This window comes from Thamnophis sirtalis, unplaced genomic scaffold, assembly GCF_051295495.1.
Source record: "Thamnophis sirtalis isolate CommonGarterSnake01/CBP01778 unplaced genomic scaffold, rThaSir2_p1.2 scaffold_5, whole genome shotgun sequence".
Lineage (NCBI taxonomy): Eukaryota > Metazoa > Chordata > Lepidosauria > Squamata > Natricidae > Thamnophis > Thamnophis sirtalis.
In genome coordinates this window covers 35,190,570-35,204,595 of record NW_028261385.1, presented here as the reverse complement: position 1 = coordinate 35,204,595, position 14,026 = coordinate 35,190,570, and the positions used below count along the sequence as shown (strand labels likewise).

Sequence of the window (14,026 nt, the reverse complement as noted above, 5' to 3'; positions counted from 1 at the left end):
TTTTCTTCAACAATTCCAAAAATGAATTGATCCATAAATGCAGAGAAGCAGAAGGATTTGAGATTAAATAGCTTACAGAGATGAATAATAGAGCAAGAATATTAAAAGATTTCATTTTGTTTCACTGACAAAGCTTGTAAATGTAGAATGAGAAATACTGTATATTAAAGCTAATGGATATGCCAGAATATCTGATTATTCTTCTGAGGAATAATGAATAAAACACTGTTGGAAAGCAATTTAATGATAGATAATTTTGTTTTCTTGCATATTACATTATTTGCATAAAATAAATGTGCTAGGAAAACAAAGAGGAAATTAATCCAATGGTAAAAGGGCTACGAAAATCTTGGGATATTTCATGACAAAAAAGATCAGCATAGTTAATGATCCTTCCAGTGATAATATAATCAACATGTTACAATTGTTAATTTATATGATACTTGTAATCTTTCTCATATATAATATACATCTGCATAACCAATTATTTTCTGTACTTCCCCTTCCCCACCTTTCCTTCTCATATTTCCCTCCAACTCACCATAATTTAAATCCTACACTGCTCTACTCACTCTAGGTATCTGATGGAATGAGCAGCAGTTCACAAAAGTTTATGCTCTTTCATATAACTTGTTAGTTGGAAAAGATACTATGAGACTCCTGTTTTTTTGCCAATACAGACTAATATGGTTCTTTTCCTACAATATTATTAAACCTGGCTTATTTGATAAGTGCTGTTGAGTTTGGTCTTTGACAACTGCAACTGCCATCTTGATCTGTCCCCAACAGTGACACAGTTCTTCAAAGGACATTCCAATAATCATTTTAATCTCATTTATTCATCTTATTTATAAGCTTTCCATTTTTCTATATCAACATTTCCAGGAATAATATTTTTTTCTAGTTCATCTTATGCTCAGGTACATATACAAATTATATGATATTTTTGCTTGCTGATCATTGTCTCAAAAGTTCCATCAGCTTCCATTTGATCTAGAACTTACTAGATACTTGGTAATGTTTCTGAAATCTTAATTTGGAAGACATGTAATTTTCATCTATTTTTCATAGATATACAGTATCTCTTTAAAGATAATTACTTTATATTGTATTGTATTGTATTTATTTGTCTTGTATGCTGCCCACTCCCGAAGGACTCCGGGCGGCTCACAATAGACAAGGGAAGGGTGGAAACTAGACAAAGACAACACTTTAAAAACAAAACCGCAACATTCACAATTTCCACGGGGCTGGATGTTTCACAGGCCCCCCGGCCTGCTGGAGCAGCCAGGACGTGGTGGTTTTGCGGAAAGCCGGGAGGGTCATAAGGGTCCGGATCTCGACAGGGAGATCATTCCAGAGGGCTGGAGCTGCTGCTTTAGTAATTAGTTGTAATCTTTTTTATCATTGCAGTATCCCTGAGTTTTGTGATTTTGCCCAAGGTTTTGTAAGTGAAGTGAGTCTCATGATTTTCACCATTTTAAGTGAGCAGTTTTATGTCTGTCAAACATTCAAGGACTACCTGTATGCTTTTAAAAATCCATATGGTCCTTGCTTCTTGGAATTAACAGCTATATGGAGCCTGACGCTTATTTTTCATGTAGAGATATTTTTTATGATTGTTACTTTTTTTTCTGTGTGCCATTCTGGCCTCCTCAAAAGAAAGAGCAATATACAAATAAATAAAACAAATAAATGTTTGTCTGTTGCTTCCAATTTAGTCCAAGAGAATGGGGAAGTATGGTATCCTATGGATTCATAATGACCCGTCTTCATCCAGTGTTGAAGAATTATAAAAGAAATGTACCTATTTAGACATCCAACAAAAAATTATGTGGCTCTGGGTGCTCCTTCAAGATTATTGAGTTGCAACCTAAACAATTTTCTTTGAAGGAATCCTTTCCTTTGTTTGCTATTTATGAACTATTGCACCCCTTATTTAATTTTGTCAGAAAATATGTGATTTGAAACAATTTGCAGATACTGGGACAGCAGATTTTTACTGCCACCCTGTGGAATGAATATGACAATATTCATTTAAGTTCATCCATCCTGTCTCCCCCCCCCCCAGCCAGGGTATTGCTTTTCTCACTGTTGTCTTTATTTTAGGGTGTGTCAGTGAGATGTTCATTAAATCAAGCCCTCAAAAATTGCATGTGACACACTCTAGAAAAGCATCCCACAGAAATTCCTGACATTGTTATTTCTCATGAGGTGCATATGGAATCTTGTCAGACTAGCTAATTATGTGTTGAAAACTTGCTCTCCTTCATTATATCTCATGTCTTCTCCCATTTTCTTGGGAGGCTTTATAAAACTGGAGCTTTGAAACTGCCCAGTTTTCCTTATTTTCCACCTTCCACCTAGGCTACAGACTAGAAGTACTATTCACACCACACCTCACAGTAATTTTTGCTTTCCTTTTTGTAATGAATGATGGTAATTACAGTTTTTCCTGCCTGGATAGGCAGGGTGTGTAATTTAATCCTGGTTAGCTGCCCACTGTTACCCCTAATCTTCCTTAGATGTCTCACTATGTAGGCTACCTCATTATATTTTGCTTCAGATACGATCTCAGGAAAGATTTATATGTAATATAATCTTGATTATTTCAATCTCTGTTCAAAGTTGCACGCTGCAAGTTCCTATTTCATATGAACCCAGCAGGTACAGCCTTTCTTCATGCTATAAAATACAAATAAAAATATAGAATGGGTATCTTTTCTCTAATGACACTTTTCAAAGAAGTTACAGATAGTCCTTGACTTACAAACAGTTCATTTAGTGACCGTTCAAGGTTACAACAGCACTGAAAAAGTGGCTTATGACCATTTCTCACCCTTATGACCATTGCAGCATTCTGATGGTCACATTATCAAAATTTAGATGCTTGGCAATTGGCTCCTCTTTATAATGGTTGCAGTGTCCTGGGACTATAGAGAACAGCTTTTGCAACCTTCTGACAAGCAAACTCAATGTGGAAGCCATATTCACTTAACAAACACACTATTAATTTAACAACTGCAGTGATTCACTTAGAAAGATTGGCTGGAAAGATTGCAAAATGGGACAAAAACTCATTTAACAAATGTCTCACTTAACAACATAAATTTTGGGTTCAATTGTGGTCATAAGTCCAAGGCTACCTGTATATATGTCGATTAGATTATTAGATAATGTAAACTCAACCTGAAATAAAAATTGATTCTCACAGTGATAGATTCCATGAATGGCTATCTGTTTGTGACAACATCATGGTTTCTATCAAACACTCATAACCCAGTGACTGGTTTTGAAATTGTTCAAGCCATGATATAGTTTGACTTTGGATTTTGTCTGAACCAAATTACATACCTTATAATTAAATAAACCGTGGCTTATTTTTTTCAAGTTTCTGAGTCAGCTTCCAAGACAGAGGTTGCTACCAACTATTAAATTCTGTCTTTTAAGTGTAAACAAAGATGCTCTCAAAGACTAATTCCTAGTGATTGGATCCATGCAATTTTATTGCTACTTAAGGAGGTTGGTTGCCGTTATATTTCTATCACAATGTTTCCCAGCTCCCCTATTTCACTTATAGCTTTGCAATTTGCAGGTGGTTCCTATCCAAGAATTAAAATATTTCTTTAGAGTGGATGCATAGAGTTGAAGCTATTCAACTGAGATTTTGAGCCATATTCTCCTGATTGCTGCCTGGCACTAAGTTTAACAACATGAAATTGATCACTGAAACTGTTAAAAAAACCTATAAACTTTCTTATGCTTGTAATCTTAAAAATCTATTCCTATTAGCTTTATTAGGAGTTCTTCATAGGAGATTATCATGGAATACCAGGGCCTTACATTAGATTGAGAATTTAAATTCCCAAAGATACCATTGTCAAGAAAATGGTGTAAAGTTACACACTCAACCCAAAGAAGATTTTATTTATTTGGTTTCATAATTATAAAAAATAAACTTATTTTTGCAAAATGCAAATATTTGACTACCTAAAATTTATAGTAAGCTAACAAAATGCCCCAGAGGACATTATTTAAATTGTATGCATGGCTATGCCATATTATTGCAAGGAGAAACATTTTTTCCCACAGATATGCAAATAACCAAACTAGTTCTACTAAATATGTCATCTGTATTTGTCACCATGTGTTTAAGGGTGTCAAACCAGCTGCATTCCCTTCCCCTACTCCATGCAATTACTTCAAATTCTTCAAGCACAGGCCTTCTGGCTTTTAAATTTGGCTTACCGTCTTGTAACCCATATTTGTGTTGGCAATTAAGCGCATAGATATTTTTGTGGACCTCTATAAAACAATGCTGCTGTTTTGTTGTTTAAGAGCACATATTTGTTTCTGTTTCCCAAGGGTCTGTACATTGCACCGTAATCTCAAACTGGTTTTTCAGAGTAGGAAATAATATAGAAACCTCTGAACAGACAGAATTGATTTGGATGCCGTCTCATAAGCATCTTCACCAAGTACCTTATTAGCTGGATCTCCTGAAGGCAGTTTCTGTTTCTCATAAGATTATTTATCTGATCATGTGTAAAACCTGTGGCCCTGAGGCAGCTGAAATTTATAGACCTTTGCAAGCAATTTGTTCAAAACTCTGGCAAAAGTAATTTGTCTCAGTCTTGATAGCCTACTGGGCAGAGAGGACAAACAAGCAGGAGAAGCCAGAAAAAGGAATTGTGTTTGATGTGGAATTGGGGAAATAAAAAGAATAGTTTTAAGAATAACCTGGCTCAAAACATGCAACAATTTTAAGTTTTGCACTGATTTTTAGAGAAGGTAATCAAATGTTAAAAAGTCTTACCTTTGAGACATGATGTAGCAATTATTTAAACATAGAGTACAGCATTTAATTACTATCTCTGTATATTACGGTAATAATTACTTAACTATAATTATTTTCATTACAGAATTGTATTTCTGTAATCTATCATATAAAACTGAGAGAGAAATGTTATTCAAAACATTTAGAATATTCAGAAAGATTCTCCTGCGTTTCCACAGTGATGTACTTCCAACCTTCTATACTGTTTCATAATTTCCAGCTTGTATACGCTATTGTATAGGCTGCAGTTCTTTGATGCATATTGATACCTATTTTCTATTGTTCCTGGTGTGTTTAGATATCACAGATTTACCATAGGTTACAAAAAACATTTTTATATAAGAATTATTTCCATCATGAAATTGTAATGCACTCAGTGCCCTTCCATTTTTGCAAGAAAGAACTAAGGAACCTTCAGATCAGCCTTTTTAAGCCACAAACATATAGCTGTGCTGGCTGAATTCTAAAAATTGACATTCATCTCTCCAGAGGGCAAACAATTGGAGGAAACATGATTTAGATTCAGACAGGTGCATTACTTTGCTGGTATGACCCACCTATGATTAAATAATGTAATTACAGGTAGTTCTCAACTTACAATCATTCATTTAGCAACCATTTGAAGCTACAATGGCACTGAAAAAAGTGACTTACCTCTGATCCTCACACTTATGACCATTGCAGCATCCCCACAGTCATATGATCAGAATTTGGGCACTTGACAACTGGCAAGTATTTACAACAGTTGCAGTATCCAGGATCATATGATCTCCATTTGTGACCTTCCTAGCTATTTGCAACAGGAAAAGTCAATGGGGCAAACTGGATTTGCTTAATAATAGGATGATTCACTTAACAACTGCAGCAAGTTGTTTAACAAATATGGTAAAAAGAAGTTGTAAAATTGGGCACAACTCACTTAACAACTGCCTTGCTTAACAATTGAAATTCTGGTCCAATTGTGGTCATATGTTTAGAACTACCTGTACTGTACTGTATTGAGTGTCCAATCTGGGTCGGTCTCCAACACCAGTGGTTTTGTCTTCCAAGCTATCGGACTCGTACTGGAGCCCATCTTCAGGAAACTTCTCTCTAGCGGAGTGACTACTCTATTGAGTTTTTAGCTTTGGAAGCAAAATCGTTTGTTCGAGTAGCCCAGTGGTTCCCAAACTTGGTAACTTTAAGACTTGTGGACTTCAACTCCCAGAATTCTCCAGCCAGCTCTGAGAATTCTGGGAGTTGAAGTCCACAAGTCTTAAAGTTGCCAAGTTTGGGAACCACTGGGCCTGAGCTTGAGGATTGCCAATTGCTAAGTTGTCAGGCCTCATTCATACTTTACCTTGAAAAGCCATTGCATATCTTAATATGAAATAATGTTATTATTTCCCCAAAGGTGCTTTTTCAAGAGACAATTGGACTTTCTGGTTTTTCTTCAAAGAGATCTTGCTTCCCATCCAAGAAGCTTCTTCAGCTCTGACTGGATGGTGGGGAATGGAAGGATTTATACTCCTTGCAGCCAGATGGTTATTTGCATTCTTTAGTGAGTTGTTAAGGTCACCTAGAGGTCAGAGCTGAAGAAGCTTCTTGGATTAGAAGTGAAACGTCTTCAAAGAAAAACCAGGAAGTCCAGTTGCCTCTTGAAAAAGCACCTTTAGGACAACCGTGACCAGGATGACTGAGAATCTCCATAAATAATTTCAGTCTGTGACTAAAAAGCTATTTTGATTATTTTCATCTATTAATGTATTTTGGTGTGCTGAAAACAAATAAAATATTGAAAAAACTCCTAGACGTCATGATTTGCCACAACATGCAAAATTGTCTTCAAATTTATCTTTTTTAAAAATTTTTGGTATTTTTTTAATATTATGGGTTTTTAACCAAATTTAAAGTCCAAATTACTATTAATTAATTCACATAAGTGCATTTAAGATATAAAATGCCAAAAAACCCTTAAAGGGTTTGTCCAAGTTATGTAAAAAATATATAGCACTGTAAATCTGTAAATCTATAAAATCTTTAATTTTATAAGTCTATTTCCATTTATTTTGAGAGATTGCCTTATTTAACATAGTTACCTAAATTGTCAGGAAACGTGATGTCCTATGACAAAATGGAGGTCATTTTCGGATTCAGCACACCAAAAAACATAAAGATTACATGGAATAACCAAAACAGCTCTCGAAATTTTTTTTTTGCAGACCTGTGTAATGTTACTATTTGATTTTTTTTTAAATTATATCTTGCCTTTATTATTTGTATAAATAAGTCAAGGTGGTGGACATATCCAGTTCTCCTGTTTTCCTCACAACAACATCTCTGTGAATGAGTTCAGTTGAGAGAGGTCCAAAGTCACCCATTTGGCTTTCTCTTGTTGCTTCCATTTCTACTTTCTGGGTAAAACATGAGACTGAATAACTATATGAGCTTCATTATTAGTCAAGGGCAATTTCATGCATCACCGAATAACACTTTTTCTAATGCCAGAACTGTGTGGCAAAATGTTTCTTAATAGTGGCACCACATTGGTATAATTTCTTCTCTGTGCGAAGGCCTGTCAGGCATAAATGCAGCTTTCTTTTTGATACTAGCAAAACATGCTATTCTTCCCAATCTTATTTCTTCTCTTTTAATATTTTGTTCTATGATTCATCATTCTTGATCTTTTCGTAAACATCTGATGAATGGCATATGGCCTTTAAATTAAAAATGTGCTGATAAGTTTCCCCCCAGAAGTAAACACATTTGTAGTAACACGTGAATTGACATGTTTAGATTCATGTATACAATATGTTGTTTCAGAATTGTTTATTAAGGGCAGGTAGTCACTAGTGTTTTATCTTTTAAAGAATGTGTATGTGTATGTATTTATACAGATAAAAAACTTTTTTTAAAATCAAGTTCAAGTTCAGACAACACATTATCACCATCATTACTGTATGTGTGTATTTTCTGCATATTAATTCTAATTTATTTTCCTCTCTTTCAGGGCAACCGGCTTTGGCTTTTTAAATGCACTTTGCAAAGCAGCAGCTGTTCTTGGAAACTTAATATTTGGTTCTTTTGTTATCATTGCCAAATCAATACCTATTCTGTTGGCTTCTACAGTTTTAGTGTGTGGAGGTTTGGTAGGACTTCGACTTCCTGATACCAGAAACCAAGTACTGATGTAATTTGAGATGGGTGGTGGATAAAAAAAGCCATTTATTTGCTTTCCTCTGTTTCTAAGTGTCATTTCTTGGATGGATGGGATGAGGCTTCAGATTGTTGGTTCAAGGAAAATAATTGCACAGAGAAGTTCTACCCTCAAAATGAAACCACAGCAACAAAAAATTAAGAGAAACACAAGAAAGGGGAAAGAAGAGTGAATTCAGTGGAGCCATTTGTCCCAGTATTGTGCATCTCATCAGTCCAACCCTGTAAAGTTCACATCTGTAAAATTCCAACAACTGGAGTCTCCATGTGTCATTCCCTCACACAGACCTTTGCAGGTAAAAAGTGTGGAGGAACCTGTAGACACCCAAATTACATTTTTGAGAAAGGAGAAGGAATGAAATTATGGACTGAACTGGTGGGAACATAAGATATTAGGGACCAAAAAAATGGCCATTGCCAATCTACTCCTCAGTTCATTTAATGAGCGCATAGAGATGTTTTTGAAGACAGTTGCTATGAAAACAAAAACAGATATAACCCCTGTAGCAGGGAGAGCTGGCCAGGCACTCATTACTATAGGGTGGTTTGACTGCCTCTTATCTGGCACGGGTGAAATGGGCCACCCGAGCCATCCCGCAGCCTTTGGGGCTGCCCGAGCAGTGCTCAGCCACGGTACATGAGAGAAAGGGACAGCGGGACCTGGACTCTTGCATTTTCAGGAGTAGGGTTACATCCCTTTTATTTCATGCTAAAAGAACAGTTGATGAAGCTGGCATAGTGGCTTCTATTAATATCCCACCTCTAAATTAAGGTTTCCAATTAAATTAAGAAAAAAGAATAAAACTATTTCCTAGAAATAGGAGAATGGGTAGGAGAACGGGTTTCCAAGCCATTTCTGAAAAGCGCTAATTGGTTGACGAGAATAGGGTTCTAAGACAAAAACTAATCTAAAACGGCCTCTAGTCACTTGTGAATTTAAATAAATTACAGCACGGAACACAGCATATCCTTCTAATGCTTATTATAGTCACAAAAATTAATATTTTAAAAATTAGATTAATATAAATAAACATCTAACCCTTTCTTAGGAATAAATGTTAATCTAACAAAACTGTCTCCAGAACTCCTGCTTGTAGCCAAATTTGCATACAAATATGAACAGATTAGGGAAGGTTGATCTAACACATATTATGAGACAAATTAGATTAAACTACCATATTTTTTGCTCCATAAGACGCACCTAAGTTTAGAGGAGGAAATCAAGCAAAAAAAATCAGGCAGAGCCTGAGAGGACCACAGATAGGTGTCCTCTCATATGCCAGCTCTGCCTGTTGACTGTTGCACTGCGAAAAAGAGACAGAAGAGGGACAATGACAAAGACAGAAAAGATGGGGTTCAGCACTGTAAAAGGACCTCGCCGCCACGGCCCGATACACAAACATTTCCACCCATTTTTGGGAGGGGGAAAGTTGCCTTATGGAGCAAAAAATACATGATATTCGAGCACTAAAATTTCCTATATTCATAAACCACTATAGGAACAATACACACAGGCACACACACACGGACACACACACAGGGACACATACACACACACAAAGATAAAGGTATGCAAAACTGAATCTCTTTAAGATGAAAATAATAATTATACCAGTCTGAGCCAGCAGTATGCTGCAGCTGCCAAAAAAGTCAATGCAGTCATAGGCTGCATCAACACAGGGATAGTGTCACAATCATGTGAAGTGATAATGCCCCTTTATACTACACTTGGAATATTGCATCCAGTTTTGGTCGTCGCAATAAAAAAAAGATGTTGAAAACTAGAAAGTGCAGAGAAAAGCAACAAAAATGATTAAGGGACTGGAGGATAAATCATACAATGCAGGAACTGGGTATGTCTAATCTAACAAAGGAGTAGGGATAACATAATAGCAGTTTTCCAACATTTGAAGGGCTGCCACAGGGAAAGGGGGATTACCTATTCTCCAAAATACTTGAGAACAGGACAAGAAGTAGTGGATGGAAAGCTTATCAAAGAGAGATCCACCCTAGAATTAAGGAGAAATTTCCTGACAGTGAGAACACTTAATCAGTGGAATGACTTGCCTCCAGAAGTTGTGGAGGCTCCATCATTGGAAGTTTTTAAGAAGAGATTGGACAACCATTTGTCCGGAATGGTGTAAGGTCTCTTGCTTAAGCAGAGGGTTGGACAAGAAGACCTCCAAGGTCCCTTCCAATTCTGTTACTCTGTATTTTGTAAGTAAACTAACAAGAAGATCTGAATATAACAGAAATGTTTTTAAGGCATCCTTTTCAAATGGTTTTTTAAATTAAAATTATAGTATGGGAAAATAATGCCCCTCTTTTGTTCTGATAATAGATATATTTTTATACGTAAGTATAGTTAACAAAAAGAATTGATATACAAATTGAAGGACTTTTAAAAATAATTTTAATCAATTGTCTACTGGTTTAGTGATAGATATAGCATAATGTTTTAGCCTAGTAGAACAGGATCTCAGCTAAATAGAAAGTGCAGGCCAGCATATCTCAGAATCAGACTTGGAAAGTTCAATTTAGACCCTGAAGTCCAATCTCCTGCTCAGTGCAAAAAATCAGATTAAAGCAAGTGAAAAAGATAGCTGACCAGCTAACTAAGGCACTTCTTTCAACCTCCTTCAAGAGTATTGATTTACAACTTCTATAATCTTAAAATCAATTTGCCATCCTATTTGGGAATTACGATAATTATAGTTCAGAACATTTGAAGGGAGATTTGTCAGGGAAAGCTAATTGTAGGGCTGTCTATATGGCCTGGCAGTCATACATACATTTTGATAAAAGTGTTGTAAGCAGATTGAACCAGTAACAGAGAGGTAAAGGTATAAATATATTCCATTGGGGGGGGAAATCCTGTGTATCCTTACATGCATACATAGATTTGTACCATAATTTAACACACTATCTTTCCTCTAAATTCTGATTCTTCCCTTCCCCCCCCCCAAAAATACATTAAGGTCAACTGGGGAAAAGTAGACATGCCTTAACTATGTATATTCTAAATAAAACTGAGAAGATTTAGGCTAACTGCTTTTTCTCTGTGTGTGATCTATAATATTTACATTTTGAATTGTTTTTCAGTATAGATATTTGTGTTCTAATACTGATTTAAGCCAAGAACCCATACTAATTGTGTCTTAAGTTGGTAGAAAATCTTGACATTGTTAATGAATTTTGTAATTGTTATTGTCAGTTCAATATAGCTCTTAATATTTTCCTTTTGTTGTAATTTGGTTAACCTTTTGTAGTCAGTTCGTTAATCTTTTAACAGCTTTCCTTTCATTCAGAGGGAAGAAACTTTTAAATCTGTGTTGCCCTTAGGGGACACTTAATACTTCTAGGTATGAAATCTGAAGCCTTGTACAGATTGGGAGTAATGATGAATCACTAGCTGTAAACCATGCTTTTGATATGCACTGTCCATATAGAATGATGTGTTTTGTCTGCTTCCTTCATGAATGTAATCACTTAAAATTCTGGAGCCATAACAGCTTTAGAAGAAAATCCGAGCACCAGCTCCAGAGTAAGGCCAACATAATAAAATCTCATTATATTTACAGTTATGTTACTTTTTCAGACTCTAATAATATTTTGACTCCAGATTACATTCTCATTAAGGATGTAAGCATGGCCAAATTCAAGATACAACCTTGGCAAGATCTAGGCAAAAAGAGAAAGTACACTTTGAAGATTAAAAGGAGGAAGTGCTCAAAAATAACCAAAGACCTGTGTATTCATCTTGTCTGAAATATATAACCTGTAATACTTGTAAATCCTTTTGTCTCTGTGACCACATTTCCCCACTTCCCTATCTGAATAGGGAATAGCAGGGTCTAAAGCATCAAAAACAATGCAAAGATACAATGGGATGTGGCGGAAAGAAAGTTTGGGAAAAACAAGTTTGCTAAAAAAGAATATACTACAGCAGTACAATAGAGTTGTAAACAAATGCAACCTATTCAAATGATAGGCTGTGGCTAAGATTTATTTATTTACTTACTTAATAGACCACCCAACTCCATTGTGATGTTGCTGATGTTTGATTACTTATATTAATCGTCTAATGATCAAAATGTCATATATGTAAAATAAATTTGCTTGAGCTGTGTTATCACTTTTCATGTAGTGCTTAACTAACTTTCAATTCAAAAAGGAAGAGAGAAAACTCTGGCCATCTCTTTGTCGGTTCTTAGGTCACATGTGCCTTCCCTCTCGCTAGATCTTGAGATAACTTCAAATACTTTAAACACATAGGAGAGAACGTAAGAAGTATTTGCTACTTTTCTTTTTCCTGTCTTGCACATAAGGACAACAAATAGTGAATTTTTCCTTGCAGAGAAACAAAGGTTCAAGAGGACGTGAGATGCTCTCTACTACATGGCCGGTCTATAGGGTGTTGGTTTCTGTGAAAGTGGGAAGAGAAGAATTGTTTGATTTGCTCTCCTCCAAACGTTCCTGAACATGGGAAAATACTGTCAGAAGCAAACATGTTGTATTTAGACTAAAGTTGACTAAAGTCAATTGACTTAAAATGTCAATTTAAGAAACTGCTTTCTGCCCTTCGTACATCTGTACTAAGAAAATATGGGGAAAGTATGGGATACTTTAGACTGCACATCTGAAATGTGTATCTAGATTTGAGCAGAGTAATGTTGCATTGACTTTAATAGTTTCAAATCGCATCTTCCAATCATCCCAATGTGCACAGTTAAGTATTCAGTCATAGGTATTTCTGTTTGTGCACCTTAAACCCCTTGGCTTTGAAATGGTACCAAATTGTTCTGGTAAGGTGATTCAAGATGGCCAATAAGGTGCTTCCTAGATCTGGATCCTTTTCTGTGTCAATTAGAGTTTGTTTCCATGATTAAAGCTGAAACTGCAGTTATTCCTTTTATCCATCCGAGGACAATCTCAAACTTTTATCTGTTATCATTTTAACATAATGTGAGTAACCATGTAAATGTGAATGGCCCTCCATCAGTGGTGGGATTCAAATAATTTAACAACCGGTTCTCTGCCCTAATGATCATCTGGGTAGGTGGGGCTCGGTGGTCATGTGACTGGGTGGGCGTGGCCAACTCAAGGTCACTCAGGTCTGTGGGCGCTTCGCCTTAGCAGTTACAATGTAATAAGGGTTAACCGGAGAGGCAGTTTCTGTAAGCAGGTCAATAAAGATGAGGCTAGAAACAACACTAGAATGTTTCCTTCCTGCCTTCCTTACAGGATTAGCCCTGTAAAGTGGAAAAAAACAAAAGGAGATTTCTTCCAACAATCGGTTCTCTGAACTACTTAGAAAGTTACCAACCGGTTCTCCCGAATAGGTGCGAACTGGTTGAATCCCACCACTGCCCTCCATCCTCCCTTCAGAATCAGTTTATGTACATATCTGCACATATCTTTTTCTAGTAAATATTTTAAAACAGATCTAGGTTTGAAAAAGGGCAGGAAGTACAAAGAAAGCTGCTATTCTCAAAAAGTGGGGAGCCAGGATGGTGCTGAGGGAATCAGCATTTTTCTCTGAACTTCCTGTCTTCCTGTTAAACCAACCTCACTATCAAAGCCTAGGCCCCTGCTTCATATTAATAACCATCTGTTACTATCAGGCAGGAAACACAGCAGGAAGCACTGCTGCATACTCACTAGTCACGGTTCTTGAATGTTTCTCTCTTCTTTGTGATTTCTGTATCCTTAAATAGCAGGATACAGAAACATTTGATATGTGCCAGTGATACCTATACTGAGCTGCTTAGAAGTTCAGGCAGAAGCTATGATGGTGCTAATGGTCTCTGCCCTGTGTCACCTGATAACCACATCTTTCCATCTTGACACTAAGTTCTGTACAACTAACAACGCTATCTGTTTACTATGCACGGGATGGACCTAAAAGCCAGTTAATGTGACTGGCAGCTTTAAAACAAATGCCATACATAACTGCAAACCGTATTTCTAAACTGCTCTGTGATTATGGCATGG

At 36.3% G+C, this 14,026-nt stretch overlaps 1 protein-coding gene across 1 annotated transcript in view; it reads left to right on the top strand.

Moving 5' to 3' along the window:
- SV2C (synaptic vesicle glycoprotein 2C) overlaps positions 1–8,052 on the top strand; it is an 80,354-nt gene extending 72,302 nt beyond the window's left edge. Inside the window, exon 13 of the mRNA XM_087715619.1 lies at positions 7,827–8,052. Within this exon, the coding sequence (XP_087571745.1) occupies positions 7,827–8,010 (184 nt within the window). The 3' untranslated portion in view covers positions 8,011–8,052. The remainder of the gene's footprint in view (positions 1–7,826) is intronic.
- The last annotated feature ends 5,974 nt before the right edge of the window (positions 8,053–14,026 follow it).